General features: G+C 35.5%; 2 protein-coding genes across 6 annotated transcripts in view; one reads left to right on the top strand and one right to left on the bottom strand.

Moving 5' to 3' along the window:
• Positions 1-21,740, bottom strand: part of LOC100648311 (T-cell leukemia homeobox protein 3) — an 84,739-nt gene extending 62,999 nt beyond the window's left edge. Inside the window, exon 1 of the mRNA XM_048409320.1 lies at positions 21,574-21,740. Within this exon, the coding sequence (XP_048265277.1) occupies positions 21,574-21,631 (58 nt within the window). The 5' untranslated portion in view covers positions 21,632-21,740. The remainder of the gene's footprint in view (positions 1-21,573) is intronic.
• Positions 19,799-27,017, top strand: LOC100642553 (mitochondrial coenzyme A transporter SLC25A42). Of its 5 annotated transcripts, none has more exons than XM_012309950.3 (6): positions 19,799-20,069; positions 24,576-24,780; positions 25,098-25,426; positions 25,637-25,902; positions 26,155-26,341; positions 26,599-27,017. In XM_012309950.3, exons 2-6 carry the CDS (start codon positions 24,697-24,699, stop codon positions 26,747-26,749), a joined length of 1,017 nt encoding a protein of 338 aa, XP_012165340.2. In that variant the 5' UTR covers positions 19,799-20,069; positions 24,576-24,696; the 3' UTR covers positions 26,750-27,017. The 5 variants fall into 5 exon arrangements, with proteins under 5 accessions (XP_012165340.2, XP_012165355.2, XP_048265257.1 ...); XM_012309965.3 differs by having other exon boundaries at positions 24,579-24,780; XM_048409300.1 differs by lacking the exon at positions 19,799-20,069 and adding an exon at positions 22,702-22,832.

Raw genomic sequence — 27,017 nt, forward strand, 5'->3', positions numbered from 1 at the left:
AGATGCGCATAAATTTACCTACATTGATATTTAAAGAGATATTTAAAATAGAAGACACTGGCAAAAAAAAGTCGTTTACAAAATTTCACATACATTGAAAGTTACGTTTTCGTTTACAAAATCGGATTAAAAATTTTTGACTGATTACGCGATATCCTACGAATCGAGATCGACGGAGAAACAAAAAGAAAAAAAGGAAGAATATTTATAATTTGTATCACACCGTCGCTTTGTGATTTATACGCTCATGATTTTTTGATTGATTAAGAGCAAGTTCAAGCTGAGACGCGTAAAAGACGCTGTAAGAAGATAAAAGAATGCTTAATTCCCGCCGGCAAGCTGTCCGTGTAGAAACGACTTATTCCCCTCCTTCTTAATCATTATACCATAGCCGTTTATCCAAGCGAGGTAATTGCATTACTTCTGATCGAATTTAATTTTCTTATCCACCATTTTTAATTAAAATTTCTATTTAACGAGAAATGCTGTATTTCTTCTTCTTTTTTGTTTCTATCGTTATAAAGATTATTTCCGAATATTCGAATTATCAATCGTATACAGCTGAATTTATTTTCTATAGGAAACACGTATGTATTTATACCGTATAATGTATGAATACCGATACCTTTAGAGAAACGGATTAGAAACGCAACGTTCGACTGCAAACTTATATTAACAAGCGAATAAATGTTTCGGATAACTTAACCCGCGACGTAGCGCGTATAAGTAACGTGGGTATAAATACGTTGGCGTTCTCGAGATACGATGGAATTAATCTGTTATGGTGGATTTATAACGCGGCGCCCCCTTCTACGGAGTACATGCTTCGTTCTCCTAAATCACCCACAAAAAGTCTTATTCGGTTGGCTGTTCATCAAATCGTATCGTAATTAATTAAAGTCTTAACTCGACGGTGTAATTCAGCAAATAAGCAAGCGCGTTTCAAGAAGCTACGAAAAATGTTAGAAAAAGAAAGATTTTGGAAATATAGAAATTGGCAAGTAAATTTCAGAAATAAATTTCTCGCGTGTCATAATTATCGAATATTCATATTTGATCTGGTTTTATATCTTGTTCCACCGAGTTGTTACTAATTGCGCGCTGAGTCTCCTTGTGACGCAATTTTCAAAAAAATTTTTACGTTATTGTTTGATATTAAATTCGCTGTTAATGTTCGAACACAAAATTTTGACAAATATTTCTTATTCGTCGGTGTAGTCGGTTCTGAACACGGTAGCTAATTTCTCGAAACGTTCGAAAAATGCGATGAAAACGTACGAAAGGGTCGGAGAAAGAAATTATCGAGCAACGATATTTGAGAATTAATATTTGGCGCGAGAGCAATCGGCAATAGCCGCGGCTGAGAATGGAATATCAGAAAATATGATGGCGATAGCGAACAAACGTGCGGGGCGAAAGAACGAGCCCAAGACTTAATAGAAATACAATAGAGCCTATCCAGAGGGTGGCTACCCTCCCTAGGCGGCAGTTTGCCTCGGAAAATAAATCAAACTCCAATACGCTAAGTGGTTACGGGTGACGTAAACCAGACTTCTGCCGAGACTAGGATACAGCCATGTCCCGAGATTAAATTCTATTTAATTTCGAGCTCCATGAAATTCACTCGAGGACGTGCCAGCGTACTTCTCTTTTATAGGAAATCGGATTAACGACGGTAGTCCACGAAAATTACTATTAGGTAGGTATATCTTGTAACACTATTGTCACGTCGCTTCACTTACAGATTGTCCATTCCTCACACACGAAACTCAGGTACTTTGAACAATTTTAATCGTCTCTGTTGTTAACTTCAAATTCGTAGTTTTAGGAGCCTTTTTTTGGTTAAAGCTGATAATGCGATTAACTCTTTGTCGAAGGAGATACGGTAAATCATATTAGCTATTAATATAATTTCTATAGCGAATTCGATCTTCTTTCGTGCACTAACGATAAGAAGAAAGAAGCGTCAATGTACAGATTAAGAAAAATAAATTGGGATTATTATTGGAATTAAAAGAACAAAGAAATTACGAAATTGCTGTATATATTAGAAATTAAATTCTAATCTTTCAAATAATAATCCTAATATTCCAAAAATCCTACAGATATTTACCGATTCAATAATATTTCAAACAATTCCAAATTTTACAGATATTCTTCGATCTAGGTACACGTTTGTATAACTATTTCGAATAGAAATACCTACGGCACAATTTTTATTAAATACTTGGCTATATTTACGATTTCTTCGAAAATACTTCCGGCTATTAATGACACGAATGATTTGCGGCAGACTTTTAGTAGATCGTGAATTTCCTTGGGAAATAGGTATTTTTATCAAAGCCATTTCTTTTCGTTTCTCTACCGCACAGATTGAAAAATAAAATTATTGCCTTCTTATTTCGATCCACACTAGTGGGGCAGCGATCGTCCAGGGACTCACGACTGCAGAAGGGACGAGCGCTTTTTAGTGGACGTAAAAATGGCTACGGCCGATTAAATAATCGATGAAGAAAATGTGGGAATGTGATTTGGTCTTTAAAAAATCGACCCCTTTATTGTCGCAGATGGAAACAGTGTATATTTAATGCCACACAATACAATGTTTTTTATATTCTACCTATTACATAACGTTAGACAAGTAACATAGGTTTTCGAAAATATTTCCTCTTCGTTAAGCATAAAACGATTCGCGCAGATGAAACATTCGCGAGATATCTGTTCACGTTCTTTTAATCGCTTTGTATTAATTACCTGATCACAAACTAGATAAATATCTATCAATGACAAATACGTTCAAAAAATGAAAATATAATTAAAAGTAATTAAAATACTCGATATTTTCAAAAGCTCGTTCGAATAAATGTTTCTGTAGGTTCCAAGAAAAATATTCAACGTACGATAGAAAGTAAATTCTGTCTCTTTGCAGATGATGAAGTAAAAAAATCAGTTATCTACATTTAACAACGTCGTTTCAAATTTGACCAATCGCAACTTGTTTTCCTTTCGATGAGTATTTTACGAGTGTTTCGCTCGACCTCTCTTCAAAGCAGTGCCATCGGGGATTTCCAGGTGGCGGCCATGTTTTCATTATACCGCACAATGTCCGGTACTCGATCACACTGCCTTTCCGTTTCTCTCTCTATTCGTTTCGTTCCCCTCCTTTCCCCGGCCATCCGACTAGTTGTTCCACCTTTTGCAAAAGCAGTGATATTTCAACGGGTATGCGTTCCACGTTCAACCTCGCCCCAGTCAGCAACAACTCTAATTTCATTATTGCGGGTCTCTCGGGTCAGGGACAGTACCGTAAGCATTATGGGTCTACAAACGCAATAACAACGACAACGCTCGCTTTCCGTCATCCTGCATCATGACTTTTCATCCGTCTAATCGTCATGACGTTTAAAGTACTCGCAAGATCTTACGTTTGAACGAACCTTAGCAACGGTGGAATATCATTATATCGTGGGGACAGAATATTATCGTTAATTTCTATTATTAGCTCGTTAAGGAACAAGCTATTAGATAACGTATAGTATCAGACTGCCGTTTAACGCGGTTGATACGTTACGCGCTGTACAATATGAATTCGCGTTATAGGAAATCATGTTGCAGGGGAATTTTTTTAGATAATACGATAGTAATCGATTGCTTTAAAACGAAAGAAGAAAGGCTGGAAATTTAGATTTAAATATCACGTATAAGAAGATAGTAATCGATTGCTTTAAAACGAAAGAAGAAAGGCTGGAAATTTAGATTTAAATATCACGTATAAGAAGAAAACGGAGAGGAAGAAACTGGCAATGATATTGAAATACGTGGATCGATCTTCGCTACAGTTGATCTGTTATATCCGTGTGACTAACGCGCGTGTTCGTACCAGTTCCACCATCGCCATCAGGCAACTTTATCGAACACTGTAACTGTCAATTGCTTCCAGAGATATTGGAATTTCTTACTCGATTTCCATGTCGTCTCTCTTCTTCACTCTGTTTTACAAACTCCAATCCGCCAGATATTTCTCCGCTCGATCAAACACTCTTTTCGTCGTCGTTTTACCCTGTTATCTGTTTCCTTCGTTTAATAATAATAAAAAGAAAAAGAATCATTGCTTTAGAGTAGAAAGATTTCGATGGATTTCCTTCCTCCGGCGATTAAATAACAATTTCGTAACTAACGGCCGCTAATTCCAGCGACATTCGCCGTCGTCTAATCGAAGTACGGCATCGTGTTCGCCGGTTCTAAAACAGCCGCCATGAATCTTCTCTGACGGTGGAATGAAACATCGGCACGCATGATCGTAACACCTCGACCAATATACGTCCGAGGATTCTTATTGGACAGTAAAACTGCCAATTGTCTCAAAAGCTCGGACCCAGTCCCGATAATGAGGGATTAAATATTAAGGCGCGTATTCTGGCCGCGCGCACGCTCAATGTTCCTTTGTTTTACGGTGATACGTGACCAGAAAGCAAGATGGCGAAACCGAGCATCTAACGCGATTAGGCCCGTGGCCTTTCTTTTTCTACAGCGCACCGAGCTTACGATGGTTAGGCTCTTCCAACCTTGGATACGATACCATCGGGGATGAAGGAGTTTGCGGAAGGTTCCGCGACCGAGGAAATCACTGTCGAGACACGCGTTTCCTCGTGATTTCATCGAATAAAGTGAGACTTAACGTTAATCTTAGCAGACCCGATTCCAAAATTTAACTTAAAATTCTACGTTCGTTTTTATTTCGTTCGTTCGTCCAACTTTATGTAAATTCTTATATTAACAAAAAATTGAGAAATTGATCAATCGGATAATATAAGAGTTTATATAAAGTTGGACGAACGAAAGAAATAAGAAGAAATAACAAGAGACCGAGTCTGGTAAGATTAGCGTTAACGACGATCGAGTCAAAATTGGAGTTTACGTATTAACAATACGTAGGTAGCTGTTCGTAATTTGTAGGCTTTGGAAAAAGTATACGAACGTTTTCTCGTAGATTATCTTTGTAAAATGCATTACGTGGCTGAATGTAAATCTAATATAGCAGATAGAAAGGCTTTGAAGAATTAGTAAGTAAAATATACGAACGTGATAAATTCTCGAAAAGTAATTTTTCATCGATGAAAGGATATCCTCGTGGCTACCGATTTAACGAATATCTCGTATCATAAAACCTTGTTGCTGCTTCGTAAGAATAAGAGAAACAAGCGAATGGGAAGCTCGGATTAAACATCGTCGGTTCGCGATACATCGAATGTCCATCGAAAGAAACGTACGTAAGTTCTATTTGGTCGTCTGAAATCATTCCTATCATAAAGATAAATTCTTCTGTGAAAAACCTAGCCACGTCTTAAGCGATTTCCAGGCAAACAACGATATCATTTTTCCATTAGCGTGAAGTCTAGCCGCAAGGAAGAACGACAAACGTTCGTCTCGTTTACTCGACTGCAAAAGCCACGCCATGACTATCGCAAGAGGTCGGTGAGGGATGAAGAGGAGGAAGAAGAAGAAGAGAAAGAAGAAGTTAAAGAAACACCGAAGTAGAAAGGAGAAGAAGACCGAGAAGAAGAAGAAGAAGAAAGGGGAAACGTCGAGCGTTTCTCACGTCCGTTTTAGGCGGAGCGCGCAATGCGATTCTCATGAAGAATGCAGAGTCGACAAGGATAGCGGCTCATTCGTATTAGGCCAACAACGGGGCCGCGCGGCAACGAGCACTCTTAAATAATTCACAAATTCCTCGTGTCGACATCGATTTTCAGAAGTCGTAAAAGAGAGCAACGAGCATGAAACGCGAGAACGCGTGTAAAAGAGCCGGGACGGAAATTAAGAAAGAAGGAAGCGGGTAGAGGCGCGTGCAACGGTATCAACAAAGGATAGAACATGTTAATCCGCGTTTCAACGAAAATCCCGACTAGAACGATCTCTAGAATCTCTTTTTCTTCCTTCCTATCTTCCTTCCTTCCTTCCTTCCTCCTTGCCTTTCTCTTTTTCTCTTCCTTTCCTTCATCCTTCGTTCAATTTCCTCCCTGTTGCCATTTTGATGCAGGCACCGCCTCCCTTGTACCTCGACTCGACTATCTCTCAGAGAGAAGGTGAAATAGCAGGCCGGAATGAAAAAGCAACGAAACGCAGACGGGTTTAATAGCGAAGGACGACTAAAGTTGTGCCCGATTATTCGCCCGGCTACGTATCAAGCAACTTTAATACCGGGTGGAAGCGGGTACCTAAAACGTTTGCGTCGACTCACGAAATTACCCGTGAACGGACGCAACCCCCTACTTTCAATCCGAAACTGAAATCCGCGTGGCCGCGGAACCAAGCGATTTCGCCTGATCATAAGTTGGAATAATTAACCTCGCGTTACCGGCGAATTATATTCGCCAGGGCCGAAGAACCGTACAAAAGCGATGAGATACGGTGATCGCGGTGGAGGGTACGTTTAAATATTCAACGGTTGCAATAAGCGGCGCTGACATAAAGTTCCAGCGAAATGAAATTTAACCGAAAAACCGATTGCCCCGGGCGGATTGCTTTTCGCTCGTTTTTGCCTGCGATCCATTATTCAGCATCGATTTTAAATCAACGATAGTATCTATATGTTATATTCGGGACGAGGCAGAGGCGCGAGCGATCGGCAAAATAAAACGTTATCGCGTTTCATACTACGACGAGATCTTTTTTATCGATTAAACAGCTAACGCCTGGGTCTTCTCACGCTGTGGTTTATCGATTACGCGGTTTAACGAGTGACAAATTTCGGCTTACGTACAGACATAGGATTCTGTTGCGCAAACGACGGTATTTCCAATTTCATTGGATCGGTTGAATTTGGAAAATTAATCTGTAAAATTGTATTTGTCTTATCGGTAGCCATCGAGTTTGTCTCTTTTATCCCTGAGAATTTATTAGCATCTAGATACTCCTGTTTATTGATATTACGTACACGCATACTTACGAGTTTTACGTTACTTTTTAACGCTAGGTTTACGGACACTCCGATTGCGTGAAATCGACGCAGCATCCGCAGAAATATTCGTCTCGTTAAATGAATAAAAATCCTAAAGTGAAGTACGAAATGCGTCCCGTAAACCTAGTGTTAAAATACTCTTATTTAAAGAAACCGAAGATATGGTTACCGTATAGCTTATACTATAGATATTTAAAAATCGCTGTTCTCTTCCTTAGGAATAACCAACCAAGCTAAGTCTATTACGGAGTTGAGCACGTAGAGGGTGGAATGATGCGTCATTACGGAAAGTAATCGCCGCAATGGCACTGAATATGCCATAAAAATATTTCTCAGATTACCGCAGCTTTACCAATACATTTTACAATTCGCTACCGTAAGATACTTGACACACATATCTCAACGAGGATAACTATGATATTTTCCACGTTACCTTCCCACGCTTTACTCTGCGTAATAATATTTCATTTCGCCTTAATATTTAATTAAGCAATAAATTGGAATTTCTATTTCAGTCGTTTCAAAATCATAATTCAGAACATCTAACCTTAGATAGGTTCGTACATATATTAGGTCATCCCATAAGTTCGTTCCGTTTCTCGAGCGGTTATATGAGTTAAGATTGTTTACATACCTTTCAGTTTCGTAAAAATATGTAATCCCCCTCCCGTTGTACGACTTCTTCCCATTTTTCAAACGCATTGGTCCCTTATCGCCGGATGTTTATAAATCGACACGTGAAATGTATACACAAAAGTCGGCACGAACTTATGGGATGACCTAATATCAGTGAGATGGATATTAAACGTGTCGATTTGTTTAATAAAGAGACGAGTGATACAATCGTAACGGTCGATTACAGTACAAGTACAGTACAAGTACACAAATAGCGTACATTGGTCGTAATCGTTGCTCGCTCGAAACAATTCAATTGATCCTCTACTTGCTAATTACCCTATTATTAGACTGTCCTTGAGAACACGTTCGTCTATTTATAACTACAGTTGTTATTATAAAGTATTTAGATATAACTCCGGTTGACGATTACAAGTAGCAATAATATTTTGTCCGCAGTTCGTTTACATTCGCACCTAACAAACCAAAACAACGTTGGTATTCCAAGGCACAATAATATGAGACTCTGCCGATTCAAATCTTCCTTTGACGCTACGTTAGATTGTCCCAAAGGTTCCCTTCGTTTTACGAGGAAATAACAGATGCACAACATTCCTTATTTTACATTATTTTATTACGGTTAGCCTGAATAGATTGCCGTGTCACTATAAAATCGATCATACGTAATTCGACAAAATAATACAAAAGAAAAATCGTTGTGCGTCTGTTATTTCCTTACAAAACGAAAGAAATTATTGAGACAACCTAATGATATAATCAAATAAACGTTCTTGATAATAACTAAATTCTGCTGAATTACGTTAGAACCATATCAGAAGATACTTAACTACCTTCAATTATCCATATTACGACCGCTGATTAACACGATGATTAAAATACAAAAAGCCACGGCTTCTGGCAAGGAAAGAACACGCGCAAGAATATATCCGCGGGGCGCTTCTACGAAACGCGGATTTCCACCGAGGCGTAAAAAATTCACAACGATCAGAGAGAAAGAGCAAGAGAGAGAGAGAGAGAGAGAGAGCAACCACGATGCCGACCGACGATCATCGAGAGCCAGCCTCTTCTATATAACGAAGCGAATTTATCTTGCCAAGTATCCCGGTCGCTAATGAACGCCGTTTTCACGATCTCACGATCGGAACGCCAGCCTGTGAAACGTCGAACGCTCTCTGGCCGTAATTCGAAAATTATTCGACGAAGAATGCATAGAGAGAAGACTCGGTGAACTCAGCCAGGACAAACGAGGCGCGGAACAACTTCAGGGCGGAGACAAAGGGGAGAGACGGCGCGAACCAAGGAACACTACGCGCGTAATCGCGTGCGTTCACGTGTCGAAATGGCCGGTGTACGCGTGTATTCATTCGTGCGTGCATAAAGATGACGCGTTGCAAGTACGAGCGAGACACAGCGGCAAACGGTGGGTGAACGAAAAGAGACAGAGAAAGGGCAGACGGCGAAGAGCAAAAGGGACAGAGAGAGACAGAAAGAGAGAGATAGGGAGAGACATAGAGAGAGAGAGGAAACAAGAGGAACGAAGCAGGAGAGTACTAAGCTAGAAACTCATTACAGTTGCTCCGCCCATGCTGTTCGACGAACCACCGACCAATCGGATACTGGCGTATCGTAATCGCGCCTGCACGGTTAATCTCAGCATCGCGTCCAAGTATACCCGTGTATAGTCCAAGTAGTCCTATTGCCATGGTCTAACGGCTGCATGTGTTATTACGGCTCGCTGGTCCTACGTATGTGTGTACGAGGTTCGAAAGGGCACAAAGCTCATTTACGAACGAGCCGAGTAACAAACACCCTTTCGAATCGCCCCGGTCGTTCACGGCTCTCAAACTCTCGATTTTTGGTCCCGTTCGGCCGACCCTTACGAGGTCTCCCTGTCGCGTAACCGAAAGTCCGATCTTTACTTTGCAGTGTTAACTGCAGTTTAGGGACAGGTGTTTACGAATCGGACAGGTATGCAAGAACGTACGATCGATGTTATTCGCGAGAGATGTCATTTGCAAATTTAAATGTTCGATTTAGGAAGTTTAGGAATAGGAAGTTTGCCACGTGAAGGCTAAGCCAAGGTTCCGCGTAATCGTTTACGAAGGTGTTTTGGGGATTCGACGAATAAGATAATGAAAAAGAAGACAGTTTTATCGCGACTAGACGCGTACGCAATGAGAGTAAAAAAGAAACGACAAGTACGTTTGTTGGCAATGAAATGGTAGTAAATAAAAGGTACTGGAAGAACCTTCGGACGAAGTGTCTTTCGTAAAACCAGGGCAACTTTCATAAGGAATAAAAAGTTCGCATGATTCACGAACGCGTAATTGCAAAAATGCTGTTTTACTTAATAGATAGCAATTTCATGGTAACCACGTACTGAATTAGACGAAAGAATACGGTAATACTTTCCGGACGTTGCGTCGTAGTACGAACAGAACGTTAAATTAAATCTGTCGTTGATAATTTTACCATTAGCTGCACGTTCCTTAATCGTATTTCTTAACTCTAGCGTTTTTCCATCGTAATAGATTTTTAAGATTACAAAAGTATAGAACCTAATGTAATTCGAGTTTCTGATCGGAGAATTTATGTTTCTCGTGCCCCGTAACATTTAGATACTCGCTCTCGCGTTTCATTAAATTCGTTCGATCGAATTACGAAAGGGATAGAAAATGTGAATTGTTTTCCACGTCGTTCGTAATAAGCGCAGGCCATCATTACGGGCCAAATAATCGTATATTTCTGACGATTCAATCTGATCATGAAAAGGCTGCGAGTACTGGCGGCTTAATCGGTAAATATGTTTTCGATTAGTTCCCTGCGCGCCTGCAAAGACCCTCCAACACCGTACAATTTCGGAGGGTTCTCGCAACGTATTCTGCACAACGCATTACACGTCGATCGAACCTAATGACCTGTTGCGGCTTTATTGTATCGTTCTATCGATATCGCAGTCTCCAAGTCATAATCTCGAATCATCTCGTAGCGTGTTTTCACGATAAAAACCGAATCGCACCGCATACACGAAAAGTATGCGAACGAAAAGTACGCTCATCATCATCGTTGTTAGAAAGTTAGAGAATTAGAAAGGGGCTGAATTAAATAAATAAGAATTACAGCATGAAATTAATGAAACGTAATACGAACTTGCGCCTCCTTATGAAAGATAGCGAACGACAAGGAAGTTTCCTGAAATTTCCGCAACTTATCCCATTTGTACAAGGATAAAGCACCCTATAAAAGTTTTCGGGAGGCGTTTGACTTCCGGCAGAAAAAACTTGCACGACGTTTAAGCGGTAGTTAATAACGCACTTAAATATTCCATCGTAAAGCATAAAAGAAATTGGTCTTTTTTTCAAGTTTTTTTATTGTTCCAGGCGACTTTCATGTTTCTTCGCTGTGTAATAACCTGGTAATAAAGGGAATAACTTTGCGTTGGAATCAAATTAGTCATGGAAATTCTCAAAAGTTCCTGAGAACCCGTGGCATTAGGTGCCTAATCGATATTGACTAATTGTAAGGTTCGAGCAAATTTCGCCATATTCTTACCTATTATTACACATACGTATATATACATGTATAAGTATAGGTAAGAATTTTTAAACAACAACATGGAACACATCGTAATTATGATGAAAACTATATTTCGGATATCGGCGTAATGCGCGAACGATAAGTAATTCGAACGATGCGATATTTTTTCGAACGATCTGATAATGAAATTTTAACGATTATTCAAGCAACCAGAAAGACGCGATTTACGTGCATTTATTTTTCGTGTCGTTCGATTTCGATACTTATCGTTGATATCAATTTATTTTCAATATCTATATTTACAAGACAGGAAAAGGATTGAAGGAATTTATCCACAGCGATATTATGAAATTTTAAGAATTAAAGTAAGCAATGATAAAACACGGTTGTTTTCACGTAAACTGCTTTCACTCGTGTTGTTTATAGTTCGCGTTACCTATAACGCTGTCGGAAGCGGAGCGAAACAAAAATCCGAAAACATATGCTCGCGAGGAAAAATGAAAAAAAAAAGCTGAAACGTTTCTCCTGAAAAACGAGACGCTAATTGTATTTAAAGCTTTCGCGTGTAAAATATTCCTCAGGCCGAACACGTAGATACGTCTGTCTCGTACAATTCGAGTATGCCAGTCCTCGTTTTTCGAAAGTCGCCAAGTGAAACAAACGAACTGACAAGGAGAAAAATTCCACCATTACTCACTGGTCTGCCAATACTCAATGGATCACCTGAGTAATTAACGACGATCAATGGTTTTAAATTTTGAAAAAAAAAACCGATAACATTCGTGCATCGAACATCGGATCCTTTTTAAGAAGAAAAATCGATAAGAAATTAAATCCTGTTTGAACTAATATTTCGAATAATCAATGTCGATAGCTTAATACGATATTTAATCAATTAAATGTATTTTAAATATCTTTTCAATTAAATAGACATTTATTTGCACGGTTTTCTCTATTAACAATAAGGATTAGAGATTAGTAAACAAATAAGAATTGAGATAATAAATGTTGAATAAATATAAATGGAAGATAAATAGGAAATAAATGAGATATTTTATTTCTCTATTTTTATACTGGTTTTAACTTTGTAATTAAATTCTAAAGAAATAATATAGCAATTTAAATAACACTGTACCTGCAACACTGTCTTTTAAAAATTGTTATTTATCAAATGTCAAAACAAGGAAAAATTTAATTAAATGTGGTTATGTGTGTACGCTTTTGTATTGGTACTCGCCATTATTTCTTGGTAAATAGTTGAGAAATTGAAATATTCCTTGATAATTTCAGTCCTGCATATCTCAGCATAAGCGTCAATGCCAAGAGAAGGATAAAAGAAGAAACAATCACCAGAATCTAATTCTATTACAATTACGAGAATAGGTGGTATTGCCTAAACGACCTTCGTACCAAATGAATCATACATCGTGGAATTATAATAATGACATTGGTGGTAATTATTACAACGATTAATTGTCGGAGCAATCGTCGATAAAATATTTTTTGTGATTAAAAAGCAAATTGATAATTCGATATCAGGAAAGAATATCAATTTCTGACGATCGTCCGTAACTTTTACCTCACAAAATACCTAACTGAACATGATTTCGATCAACTTGTATTTATCAGTGTTATGTATAAAATTGTATGAAATTAAGGATATGTGCGTAATCTTTAAGTACAATAACTAACGTTCCACGAGAAGGGCAAGTAATTCCCACTCTTTTGTAACGATTGATCTGATTTTAAAATAAAGCTTAGAGACAATCTTTTAAAAGAAGCTCAAGTTTAAGCTCTAGTCACATTTTCTTAATCTGCAAATACTCTTAAAAGTAACTATGCAACATAAATTTCATGCTTCTCTCGACGTTAATGTTACAATCAATTTGTAACAATTCCTCGTTATGTCGTTCAACGAAGTATACAAAAGTATGTAGAAATAAAGCAGACTTCGTTAGAATCTTGCAAGAAAAGTATAAGTGTCCTAACAGGCGTTTGCGGCCAACGAAATACGCGGATCTCGTTGCCAAAAATCGATGAGTACGTAAGGAGAATCGAAGAGAGGAGATGCCAATGGTTCAGCGCAAAGAGAGACGGCTCAACGAAAAGGCAATAGGAGACAGACCGGTGACGAAACGGTTGCGGGTAAAAAGGGTGACTCGTGCCATTAACCAGTCGGCTGTTGCGACCTGCTCGAAAAGCGTGTACCTAAAGCGTGTCGTGAAAAGTACGCGATAACGAGTATACTCATCGAACGCGGAGTGTGCGTGGCTGTCATAACATAGAATTAAGTTGCAACGAAACAACTGTTTTATTTTTTCCTTCTTTACGCATGACGAGTATACTCGTCGTAATACAAAATATCTCCGTTTCTTCATGACGAGTATACTCGTCGAATGCGGAGTGTGCCTGATTGTCATAACAGAATTAAGTTTCAACAAAACGACTGTTTCATTTTGTCCTCCTTTACGCATGACGAGTATACTCGTCGTAATACAAAATATCGCCGTGTCTTCATGACGAGCATACTCGTCGTAATACAAAATATCGCCGTTTCTTCATGACGAATATACTCGTCGTAATACAAAATATCGCCGTTTCTTCATGACGAGTATACTCGTCAAAAACAGCTAACCAGTTAAACGCTTGGAATCGGTTCGGTCGGTGCGGATCAGTTTTCGGCGACCGGTCCGCCGTGCACTTCCACGGCGAACGATGCCGTGGCACAAAAGAAGGGGTGCCAAGGGGAGCGCGTGGAGGTGGTTGCCGCGCCTTCGGAGAGCGGCAAGAACGACGAAAAGAAAAGATCGAGTCGGAAAGAACGATACGCCGCGTCGGCGAGGAAAGAACGAGAGAGGAAGAGGGGCCACTCGTACACGCTGAAATTGCCCAGCCATTAACGATACTACGTTATTACGCTCGTCCTTTTTTGCACCGCAGCCTCCGCTCGCTCGCGCGCACAAACTGGCGGCCATCTTGGAATATAGGATCAAGAAGGAGGACGGGGACGGCGGCAACGACGATTTCGCGCCGTCCCTGTCCCGTTCCGGACCGGACGATGAATCAATCCGATCAATGCGAATCGATCGGCCGTACGACCAGAGACAGTAGGAGTGAGCGACTGAGTCAAAGTCGCCTACCAAGTTTCGCATTGTTCTCGCGTAAAGGATAAGACACATTTTTATATCGAATTGATCACGAACGAAAGAGACGTTCTATTTCGGGTGTTTCGTCACAGTGAGAACTCCATTTGGCCGCGTGTCGCAACTTATCCGGGGGCATGCAGTTCATACAGTCGATCCGGTCGAACAATGGTCCAAGTATTCATTTGTACGAAGCTTTGGTTTTAACGCTCGATTAAATGAACTTTTGCTGGTTGAATTCATTTATCCGAACGCCAGCTCCCACCTGTCTTGATAGTGGCACGTGCAGCCTGATTCGTAAGTATCGAGATAGTTGTAAAAAAATGACATGAAGATCGAAAGGCAACATGATTAATATCATGTTTAACTCTTAATCAAAGTGAGGTGTAAAAACCTTTGCATAAATATGTAGATGGATTTAACTAAGATAAGATATAACCTTCCGCTGTTTTCCTTTTCTTTTTTCTTTTTTTTTTTTTTTCTAACAAAATGATAATGAACAAACGAGAAGGAGAGAAAGAAAAAGAGATTGAAATTCGTAAAATCATATTTTCACTCGACATCGCGTTTAGATGTTCGTCTTTCTCGTTAAAGTTATACGCAGGATGTTGAACAGAAACTTCGGACACGCATATATCCAGGCACGTATTTACACTAGCTGCAAGCAGAGAAAATGAAAAAGAAATAATGAAAATGGTAGACATCAATTACTTTGGCCCAATCGACTCGGTTCGACTAGCGAGTAACGAATTGAATATAAATCGATATTTTATGCAAAACCGCGTGACATCGATATCAATGGAAATACACGAGCAACGATTGAATTAGCAAAATGTATATCCAGTCTTCGTCCCGCTTTCGAATTCCATTGGTTCGAGAAAAGGTTTGTACTCGTATAACAGTACATGGTTGGCGTTACGATACAAAAAGTCGTAAAAAAACGTATGCGATCGTTGCATCGCATAAATATTCCATTTTAATGTACACGGAAAATTCATAAAATGAATTATATATGAAAATAATGTATAACATAAAGATCTACAGAATTAGCGATAAACTTGGATTTTCTATTTAAATTATTAACTATTTAATATATTAACGATTTAAATTACTATCTAAATGGATATGCGACCGTTAGATAGATAGATCTCTAATTTTAGATCTCTAAATAGATACGTAGTGATTATAATATCAAAGTGATACAGAACCGATACAACCAAATTATTTAATTACGACACACGGAATGCAATCAATTTCAATTGATCGTTCGTCGAACTTTTAAGCCACTTCTTGTAAAAAAAAAATTACGCAAGAACCAGCCTCGAGTATCAATCACAGGTGAACACGGCTTATCAGCCGTGAATTATTAACTGTTGAATCTTATATGTCGGTCAGAAGGGAGCGTTATCGTGCGTTTCAACGCCCTTTACAAGAAGAACAGACGATTCCATCGTAGATTGGAAGTATATTATTAGTCATTACCTATAATCTCCAGAGTTGGTCGCTCCCATCTCGTATCGATAGTCATTTCGTACCGACTTTTGACCCGAGTCAAGGCTATAATCAAACGTAAATCGTGTCCAGCTCTTTTTACGGAACGTTTAAAGACCAAATGAGACCGCACCGATTGCCGATATTTCTCGGCATTGTATTTGTCTCTACTCTCGTCGTTTCACCATCCACGTTTGCAGTGCTAATCTTCCCGAGACTGCCATTTCCAGTCATTAAATTGTTTTCGACCTCCATCTCGCTTCGTGTCTTGACTTCTGACCCCTGACCACACACATATACAACAGAGCTACGTAGCGCACGTGTACGTTTTAACCAAACGCGTCCGCCAAAATCGAATTCAGTCGAGAAATCAATGATTTAACGATCAATTTTTATGAAAGATGAAACGCTCAAAGCGTATTATACAGGGTGTCCGAAGAGGTTGGGACAAAGCATACGCTACGTGTCGTTAGGGCCGAGTAAAGGGAAATAAAAAGTTGATAGAAGCTCGTGTCCGAAAATGCTTAATGAAAGGGTTATAAGGGTTCAAAGATTTGCGGGAAAGTTCGACTTACGACTCGCTCTTACGCAGAATCGCAGCAGATAAACACAGGTGTATTTACTGCTATCCTGTTAACTGCGGAGTTTGGTTTCGAAGATACCTTACAGGGTGCGCAGGTAAACTCAAGCTACGACGAGTATACACGTCGACCGTGGTGTAAATATGCTCCTATTATAAATTTAACGAAAAAAAGGTAAAACAAAACGAGAAAGAATTGCGTTTTTACTCGATATAAAATTAACAATTCCGTTGTTGAGGAAAGGTGTTGTTATTAAAAACTTAGAAATTGTCAGAAAATAATAAAGTAAAGGACACAAAACAATTTGGATGTAAAATTGGATGAACATGTTTTTATCTACTTGACCTCGTTAATAAGTTTTGTTAATATACCCTGTATATGTGGATAGAAAAATTCTTCATTAAATGATAGAATCTTGAAAGAAGCGTATAAACGAATAGAATTCATATTTTGTGATGGTTGCACGTATGTAGCTAACTTTGTATTATTTTCGCGATTGTTATTATCATAGTAGCAATTTAATCATTACTGTATAGTATTGTATAGTACTTTATAGTATTTCAGAGTACTTTGTAGTACTTTATAGTACTTTTTGAAATAAAAAAGTGATGCAGATGGGTGTATCCACTAAATATTAAATAGATCGTTATCGCCTTGTGAAGAGTTTATAATTATCTTTTTATATGATACGATCGTAAATCTCGTGTATCACAAAAATACGAAATATCACTTAATCGTTCCTCGTGTAACGATTACTGCAAAGTTTCCAAACACTGACAATCTTGGACAATCCTCGAGTAAATATTGTCAGACTTTATCTCGTTAAGAAATTCAGTATCTATGTGTCTCTAGATGTTCAAAAATAGATGATAAAAACCCGTGATACGATAGACGTAAAGATGAATATCAGGACACGTGGAAAGTATCGTTGCACGATAATTAACCAACCACGTAATAATATTACAAATCGCAAGTTGCAGCTTATGAATTTTATATATTTATAAGCTTGTATATTTTACAAATAGAGCGACGACGTAGCTTGTAAGTTTCGAAAGCAGAAACGATTAAATTAACTGTTAATTACAGGTCGTCTGGTGCCCAAAATTATGAGATTATGAAAAACGAAGGTTTGTAATCTACAACGTGCAACGTTAATGTTATGAGTAAATAATTGCGCAAGAGAAGACTGGTAGTTTATTTCTCAAGTTATCTGTTATATGCGCAATGCGTTAATATCGTTTTGTTGCACGTTATGTGTCATTATAATCTGTAAATTTTACGTCATTCCTCTAGACAATTTCGCTGGAAGTGAACATTTTAATTTCTGATAAAAATAATCAATTCTTCCGTCGTCATAAAAAGTACCGTATCTATCTGTTATTTGAGAATCCTCGTAAAATAAAATTTAATAACGTCGACTCACTAGAACAATTTGTTACAACCGTTCTCATTCGTAACAAGCGGATCGCAATCCAAAATCTTATTTACGTATCTCCTCGGCTGTCTATAAACTTGTGGTATCGCGATAATTATCTATCTCCATATATTTCATAGAGTCATTCGCTGCATAAGAATAAATTAAGCGAATTAAATCGGAGACATTTTTAAAAACGATTTCATCTCTTTCAAAATTCGCCTAAATATCATTGCCTTAAAGAAAAGAAAAAAACTCCTCAAAACTGAGCCAGATACAAACTCCCGCTTGATTACTGAATTATCTAAATTCCCACATTAAAAAATGATCAATTAAATTTCATGCTCGATCTTGCAAAGCCCCAGAGCCGGCGCTGAAGCATCCACAGCCGAGATTCCTCGAAGAACGGTGGAACGTTTATTCGTTTAGATTTTCGTACGATGAACGGTCGATATCTGTCCGGTGTTCGATTTAAATTTTCAATCAGCCGATGAACATTCCACGTGCAGAAGACGAGTCCACCGTGAGTCAACTGGCCCGAGGAGCCGATAAGATTCATGCATAAAAACGGATCTGGTTTACGAGAATGCTCGTCGTCTAGAACACGATTATTAAAACGTGCCGCCAGCTCGTAGAGCCCAATAAAGGAAACGCAGTTCCCGGCCTTCTCGGAACCTTAAATTAAAACCGCTCTCGTTGTTTTGCGATCGGAAAAGGATCCCCGATCGGTGCCGAGGACTTGAGAGCGTTCCGGTGTCGTTCGCAATCGGGGGCATAAAGTGTCCGCATAAAGCAAAGTCCAGCGTAGACACCGAACCACCAGGTAAGGATACGCTCGAAAAGGTGCCCCACGTCCTCTGACCATTCGGGGAAATCCATCGTTCGAGAAAAATCGGATTTTTCGAAACGCGAACCAATGTTCTTGCCCTACGAACTAGGACGGAAATAATGAATGTGAGATGAGGTGGGAGAGGACTCGGCCAGAGAAAAATTTAATACGAGAAAGAAAACCATGTAACGAGTATGTGGAAGCGTGGAAAATTTTCCTAGGCTTTTATTACACTTCTTATATAACAAGGAAGATATCGAGAAATTTATTGTGAAACTATATTCAAACTATCGGTGACGTCGTGTGGAAAGATTTATCGTTGTTTCATAAAGTACAAATGTTTTTATTGTATGTATTTATTATCTTATTGCGGTAGACAGAATCGTAATGGACAGAGTACAGAGTAACGTAAAGTTATAGGAAGCACGAAGAATTGGGGCGAAATTTTATGGAACTGAGCCTATAGATCTGAAGAAAGTGGTTAGAAAAAAGATTTAACGTTGACGAAAGATGTATAGGCGAGGAGTGATGGAAGTATGCGAGATTTTCCTAGCTTTTAACTTTGGCCCTTATTTTCGGTAGATATATCTTGAGACTCATTGCGACATTATTGGTTAACAAAAGCGATTGTAAAGCTATCAGTGGTATGTTACAAAACTTTTATCATTGTTTCGTTAATCACGGATGTTTTCGTTGCAGCAAAGATAAGAATATTATCGTAATGTAAAAATATAAAGCTTGATATAAAAGTTCATGGAAAGTACATATAAGAAATTGAAGAGAAATTTTTTCTGGAGCTAAGTGCATTAGATAAGAACAGTGATTATTCAAATTGCAAGAGTTAAAAGTGTTTCCTTTTTTTTTTCACGAATTTGATAGACTTGCTAAAATTAGATTCAGATTCAATCGCTACTCATCTTGCTATACGTAAAACAAATATAATTAATAAAGGGTATTACTATATTAAGACAGAAGTAGAACTTCTATTACGTTAAATTTACAGACGTATTAATGGTAAACAAATATTTCTTAAAATCTCTTCGTCTCAGTGTTTCATTTTTCTTAATAAAACTTCTGTAAATTTTCCATAGTTATGGAACTAATCTTGCTACGCTCCGAACGTTTGTGTAATGCCTGTTTCCATTACCTTTAACTCTACGCGTGTTCTCATTGGAAATCAATCGTTAGTGGTTGCTACGGGTTTGTACGACTTTAAATGGCTGATCCAACTTCTATAATGCAATTTCAATGTTGGTAGTCGACTACAGAACACTATAAATGCCTATCTCTGGCAAGTCAGCTAACTGATAACATATCTAACGCTTTACAATCGCGTTTTCTTGAGTATTTATTACCAGTACCAATGAAAACACAAAAACATCGTCGAGATTAACCATCGTTCAGAAACCAGAAGGCTAACGAGTTTAAATCTTCGTTAAACTGTGACAACAATGGATGATTTGTTTCGAATCGTGTTGTAAGTATCTCTTTATAATATTGAGAAATCTTTTAATTATAGGTAATTTCGATATTTGTCAACGTTATTGTAAATTATCAAATGTTACGTGTATCGTATCCAAAAGAATGAGGTTAGAGTTTAAACTAATTTAGAGCGAGAGTTACTAAACTGATCATTTAATATAATTTCTATCGAAAAAGAATGTAACGAATTTCCCCGTTAGATGATAAATTCAATAGTTCGGTATTAATTTACGAAATTCGAGTATTAGAATTTCTTTCAAAATTTGATTTCCAAGCAAGGATGAAAAACATAGTGGCCGCTCCTGTCCACAAGGAGAAAACATTATCAGGTAGACAGACGGCGTGCGGCCCTGCAGGGTTTTAATTCGAATAAATCCAAGTTGACGAGGAGGCGGCCTTTTAAAATTCCAATGATAACAGACCGGATCTTTGAAGCTCGTCAACGACGTAACATCTACCGTGCTATCTTTCTCTATTCTCTATTTTCTAACCTATTCCTCTACGCGAAACATTGATCTTACTTAAATACGACAGAATACCGAAATTTTCGGAACAACAAAAAACTGAATCATTAGTATACAAATTAATTCCTTCTCACTCCGTTTTGAATTATTTTACACATTTTTTCAAAATAATTTTTAAATTTTCTTTAATAAATATCTTGATATTTTGAAGTCTTTAATGTAATTTATTATTCCTTTTCATATTTTGGGGCAGTTTATTTCAATGTAAAATTATATTTTGTCCTTGCTTTATTTTTCAATACTTAAAATTGACTAATTCAATGAATTTAATTCAAAAGTAATTAATTCAAAATTAATCGAATTCGTCATAATTTAGTTATTATTAAAACTTGAAGAGCTTAGGTCATCAGGATCATTGACACTAGCTAACATATAAATGGTCTTTGACTACATAATTGACCGGAAATCGGAAATTACATCGAAAATAATAATTCCTTCTTATCTTATTTTAGAAATAACCATTCATTTACGAAATATTTAATTGTTTTAAGCTAATCCATTGTCAGTCACATTGTATTACGAAGAATTTTATCATTTCATACTATTATAGAAAATTATTATTTATATTCTTCTTTTTAAAAACTATTGTTGTTTACACATGTTACTTTATAACTAATAATACGAAAGTTCCAGTAAGAAGTAATATCTTTTGAAACTGACACTACATTCATAATATAATGTGTAAAATATTTTTATATAATCTGTAACATCTATTTAATATTAAAGGACAAATAATTTAGAAATACATTTGATATGTTTTACTTTCTTTTAATATTTAAATGATCTATTGCTTGTAATATTAATAATAAAATAAGCTATATATTAATACAAACATTATCTAAAATTTATTATATAAATAACATTTGATTCTGCGTATTTAAAAGAGGAAGACGTTAGTACGTTAATAATAATAATAATAGTATAAGATCAAGGGGAAACAAATGTATAAACGCACAGATAAACGAAATAACTCACCAATACCCATGTAGTGTCGAATAAACGGTGGAAGATTTCCTGTTGAAAGAAAATACATTGCTTTCTGCACAAATAAACTTTTCAAGATATTAAAATAATTCACAAATAAACAATTATTTATCCTAACCGATAAACTCCCGCTGAAACTTTATACGACATGGCGCTAATACGATGATATTTGGAACTAAAGGATATAAATCAAAATAAAGTTAGTATTCACGTCGTAGTATTATATTAACGTAAATGTCCAAAATTTAAATTTCGAACTTAATATAAAAATGTTTATAATAAATTTAATTTTCTCTGATATTACGTTTTCGTAATAAAAGTAATATTCCTTGATTATGCATATGTTTAAACTTTTAAAAAATGATTAGGGTAGACATTATTATGTTTGTTATTTTATAGAAATATAGATAATATAAATAATATAAATTATAGATAATTTTATAGAAATAAATTATTTCATTTTGATAACATTTAATAACTTTATTATAAATTCGAAAAATAGATATCAATAGAGAGTGCAGACATTACCTCTTTAAAATGCTTAGAGGTCGCTAACGTACGTATAAAGAAAATGCATATAACAGGTTTCTACTTGTGCAACGTTGTTTTCTCTCTATACCTTTATATTCAATGTTCTTTCAAATTAAACTTTTCAACTAAAGAGTGTATAAGACACTTCAAACTTTGCAATTAGATATTTAAAATTGATGATTTTTCCAATGTAAATTATGTAATTACGTTTATAATATAAATCTAAATTTAACATTTGATATTACTTTTATTGTTGACATTAAAATTTATTTAACGAGACAAAACTTTTCAAAAATAATGATATAAATGAGATAGTTAACATACTTTGATATATTAGTGACAAATATTGACAATTGTACATACATAAACATATGTTTTTACGCACGCAGCTATATTAAATGTAGTCGCAATTTATACACATGTAAACCTTCATTATCTAAATCTAGTTTTACATACTTTGTGATAAACTTAATAATTCTGCAAGACTAACAAGAAAATATGTATGTATACATATATGTATTCGAGTATGTAAATACTTTAAATGATAAGAATTTAAATTTCTGAATACATATTCACATTGTTTTATAGCGCCATCTATAAAGCTGAACCGAATATACCGAAAGGTCACATCGTCACACGTAAAAATATTGTTCCATTCTTAATCAGAGGACTCTATAAGACTTGTGCATATGTGAATACAATATGTTAGTGTGCATTACGTACGTATGTATTTAATAAAGGCGATATTATGATGTATCTACAGTTTGGTATCAGTTGCGCGTATAAAACCATTGGAATAGTATTTACTTCAAACTTTTGTAATATTTATTTAATAATGTGAAGTACTTTAATCAATGTTGAATGTTCCGTTCGCGTTCATTATTTTTTCAAGAAACAGAATCTTTGACAAATCACTCGACTGTTTTTTTACACAACTGAAAAAAGTAACGTATAACAGTTTTATTGTTTATATTCTTACTTTATTACATATAAGTTTGTCAGATAGTATTTATTTTATACTTTGCATATTTATAAAGTAACATAATATTGATTAGAGTGGGAAATGCCTTTAAAGGAATTCAAATTTGTTTAAAGGTACAGATGTAGAACTTAAAAATAACACGTTACCTCACCCATTACTCGCATGTAATTATTTAAAAAGACAAATGCAATAAATTTAATTAATTACATGTTTACCCTATCATGTCAATTCATCTGTGCAATTAAAAGTCACGATATCGTATTTTCGCACGTATATTATATATTACGTTATAATAGTTGTACAGTAGAATCACTTTTCGTAATCAACTATGACGGTATTCAAATAGTTTATTTAATAATTTAGTAATAATACACATTACGTAAGTTCATTGGTTATTTGATGTATGTATAGGTAATAAATTATAGTTAGGTAAAATAAGTATCATTAATCATAGGTACGATCATTAGAGTGGAAAAAATTTAATTCGTAATACAAGATAATTAAATATTTGCTACAATGAAATATTTAATTGACAAATTGTTCAAATATGAAAATTAATGAATAAAAAGATAAGAATTGTAATGATAATAAAAATTATACTCTTCTATTGAATTATATATAAATATTTGTTTAAACAATACAGAAAAATATAAAGTAGTTTCCAAATATCATAAATTGTATTTACTATTTTGATAAAACTTAAAAAATATTGTGTGTGATTAAGTAATAAATATATATTTAAGATTAATTTGCAAAGATTTGTATATCAAATTGCATTTTATGTAATACAATATATTAATTGCTGAAACTAAAAAAATATTAACTTTTTTATATTAAATTTTATATTAAATTTTTTGTATATATTGCTTTTAATATCATGAATATAAATCATATAATATCATGAATGTAAAGATTGACCTCTATATAAAAATAACAAAATATTTGTATTATTCACTTTGAAAAATAATAAATTTATTTACGAAAAACAGTTTCAGTAGATATACCAGTTACGTAAGCTTTAAAAGATAGCACAAGGCTTTCAATTATTGAGTCTTTGTATATTCAACAAAAGGATAAATATATGAATAGAATATAATCAACTTATAAAGTACCTAACCACGTTGAATTACAAATATTAAATATACAATACATGCATTGTATATCTATATTTATATTCTCAATCTCTTGTACACATATAGATGTACATTTAACTTTCGTTTAGGTATTTAAAATATGACTATATGACTATTACAGATAATAAAATTAATTTTAATGTGTTATATTATCAATAGTAAAATATAATTACAATATAGTTACAATATCAAAATAGTTAATTAATGCAATTAAGTTTCTTTTGATAAAAATAACAAAAGTAAATCTTGTATTCAATATATATTCATAGGTCACATTTTTTATTTCTTTACTTTAAATATTTGTACACAATTATATAATTTTTATAAAAGACTCTGTCTTTTTACAGAAGATTCTACAGAAATACTCCTTAATAAAGCAATTTAAGTAAAATCATCCACATTATAAGGGAATGTACTTAAGAAATTTGTTCTATCAAGTATAGCCAAACAGTTATTGAAGGAATATAAATGTCTGTTTTGTCAAACTCAACAAAGCAAGTGTTACAAAGTCCATCACCCCTTTCAATGGAAAAACAAGATGTACATACAACAGTAAGTAATAAAATAATTTGTTGAGTATTTATGTAAAGATTATACATACATGCATAGATTTTTATATTAGATGTAAAATAAAATACTTATCTGAATTTTTATTTGGTTTATTATATTGAAATCAGTTCAAAATTATAAAATATAAAATTTGTTGTATATTGCATATAAAATTTCAACTAAGATCCAATGAATATATTAAATTATATTCCAATTCAATTATATTTTACAAATTTGCATTTCATTGCATATCTGATTTCAGTCAGTGGAAAATCTGATATTCAGCTATATCATACACAACATTAAATTGTGTATTTCAGAAGAAACAAGAAAAAAAGGTTGGGAGCGATGGTATATCAAATACACAAAGAGTATGGACAAGCTTGGTATCAGGTGCTATTGCAGGAGCATTAGCAAAGACGACAATAGCACCTCTAGATCGTACGAAAATAAACTTCCAAATCTCAAATCAACCATTTTCGGCAAAAGCAGCGGTCAGATTTTTAATAAATACTCTTAAAACAGAAGGTTTATTAAGTTTGTGGCGTGGGAATAGTGCAACTATGGTTAGAATAGTTCCATATTCTGCTGTTCAATTCACAGCCCATGAGCAATGGAAAAGGATTCTGGGAATAAATGGGTTGGAAAGGTAAAAACTAGAAAAATTATAACTAAATTAAAACAACATAAATATATGTATAGAATAAAATATAACCACATAGTGCTTAATGTCATATTTTTAAGTATAATTAATTTTTTAAACTAATCTACAAATCTTTTGCAAATTTTACAACTATGCTAAATTTTATTAGTAATATATTTGCAATGACATATACAAAAACTTTTTTGTTCTTTATAGAGAAAAACCTGGACTAAACTTTCTTGCTGGTTCATTAGCGGGTATAACATCACAAGGCACAACTTACCCCCTGGATTTGATGAGAGCAAGAATGGCTGTGACACAAAAGGCTGAATATAAAACATTGCGACAAATCTTTGTACGCATTTACGTGGAAGAAGGAATATTGGCCTATTACCGTGGCTTTACTGCAACGTTACTTGGTGTCATTCCTTATGCTGGTTGCAGTTTCTTCACCTATGATCTACTCAGGAACTTATTAAATGGTAAGTCAATTCTTTTACAGGCTTATTCTACGTCGTGACAGTGCTTACACGCAGAAAAAAAATCGTGATTTATACGAACGAGAGTGGCTCGTGTATGATCGTAAAGCAGGGTACCCGTGGGGCACATCGGGGCTGTTTCCCGATATTGGGACAGTACTTACTTTAATAGCGACGCTTGTCGAGACAAGTCCGATGGCGGTGTTTTTCAAGTACGTGCTTCATGTTCGATGATGGCTACGTGTCGATGAACAGTGCACACGGTGGCTATTCCTGGCTTCTCGACATCACTGATTTGCGGCGCCATTGCCGGAATGGTTGCTCAGACTAGCAGCTACCCTTTGGACATCGTACGGAGAAGAATGCAGACCTCAGCAATCCATGGCCCGATGAACAGCCAGCATTATCACACAATTACCTCAACTGTCACAAAAATTTACAAGTGAGTTTAAGATTGTTGCTCTTACATAATTTTTAGTTTTGCCTAAAAATTACTAACATCAAATTGAATTCTAATATAATTTCATAAGAATTACAATTACAAGTGTGATATTCGAGTTATTTAAAATATAGAATATACAGTTTACAAATATAGTAAACTGATATCTGTATAAAGTAATAAAAATTGTTGCATAAATAAGTAAATTTGATTGCATTGTAAACAAAAATGTTTTATATATGATCTTTTATCATTTTCAGAGAAGAAGGTATAATGGCCTTCTATAAAGGATTAAGCATGAATTGGGTGAAAGGCCCAATTGCTGTAGGAATTAGTTTTGCAACACATGATTCAATCCGTGATGCATTAAGAAAACTCATAATTTCTCAAAATACTTCATCAAAAACATAAAAAGCAACAAAAGTAGCTAATTATATATTAACATAGGGCATCTAATTAGAAAAACAAGTAAATATATTTTTATCTGTTAAACAGCTCTTTGAAATACAGAATTTGTGGTAGACTTGCGCTCAAACTTTGTTATAATATTCTATTGTTAATAACAGTTATGTACTAATAGAGTTTGTACAGAAATCTGTCAAATATCTTGTGTACACATATATATTTATGATCATGTAAAAGAATTGTAAAATATATCAGAGAACATATTCAAAAAACA

Source organism: Bombus terrestris, chromosome 1, assembly GCF_910591885.1.
Source record: "Bombus terrestris chromosome 1, iyBomTerr1.2, whole genome shotgun sequence".
Taxonomy (NCBI): domain Eukaryota; kingdom Metazoa; phylum Arthropoda; class Insecta; order Hymenoptera; family Apidae; genus Bombus; species Bombus terrestris.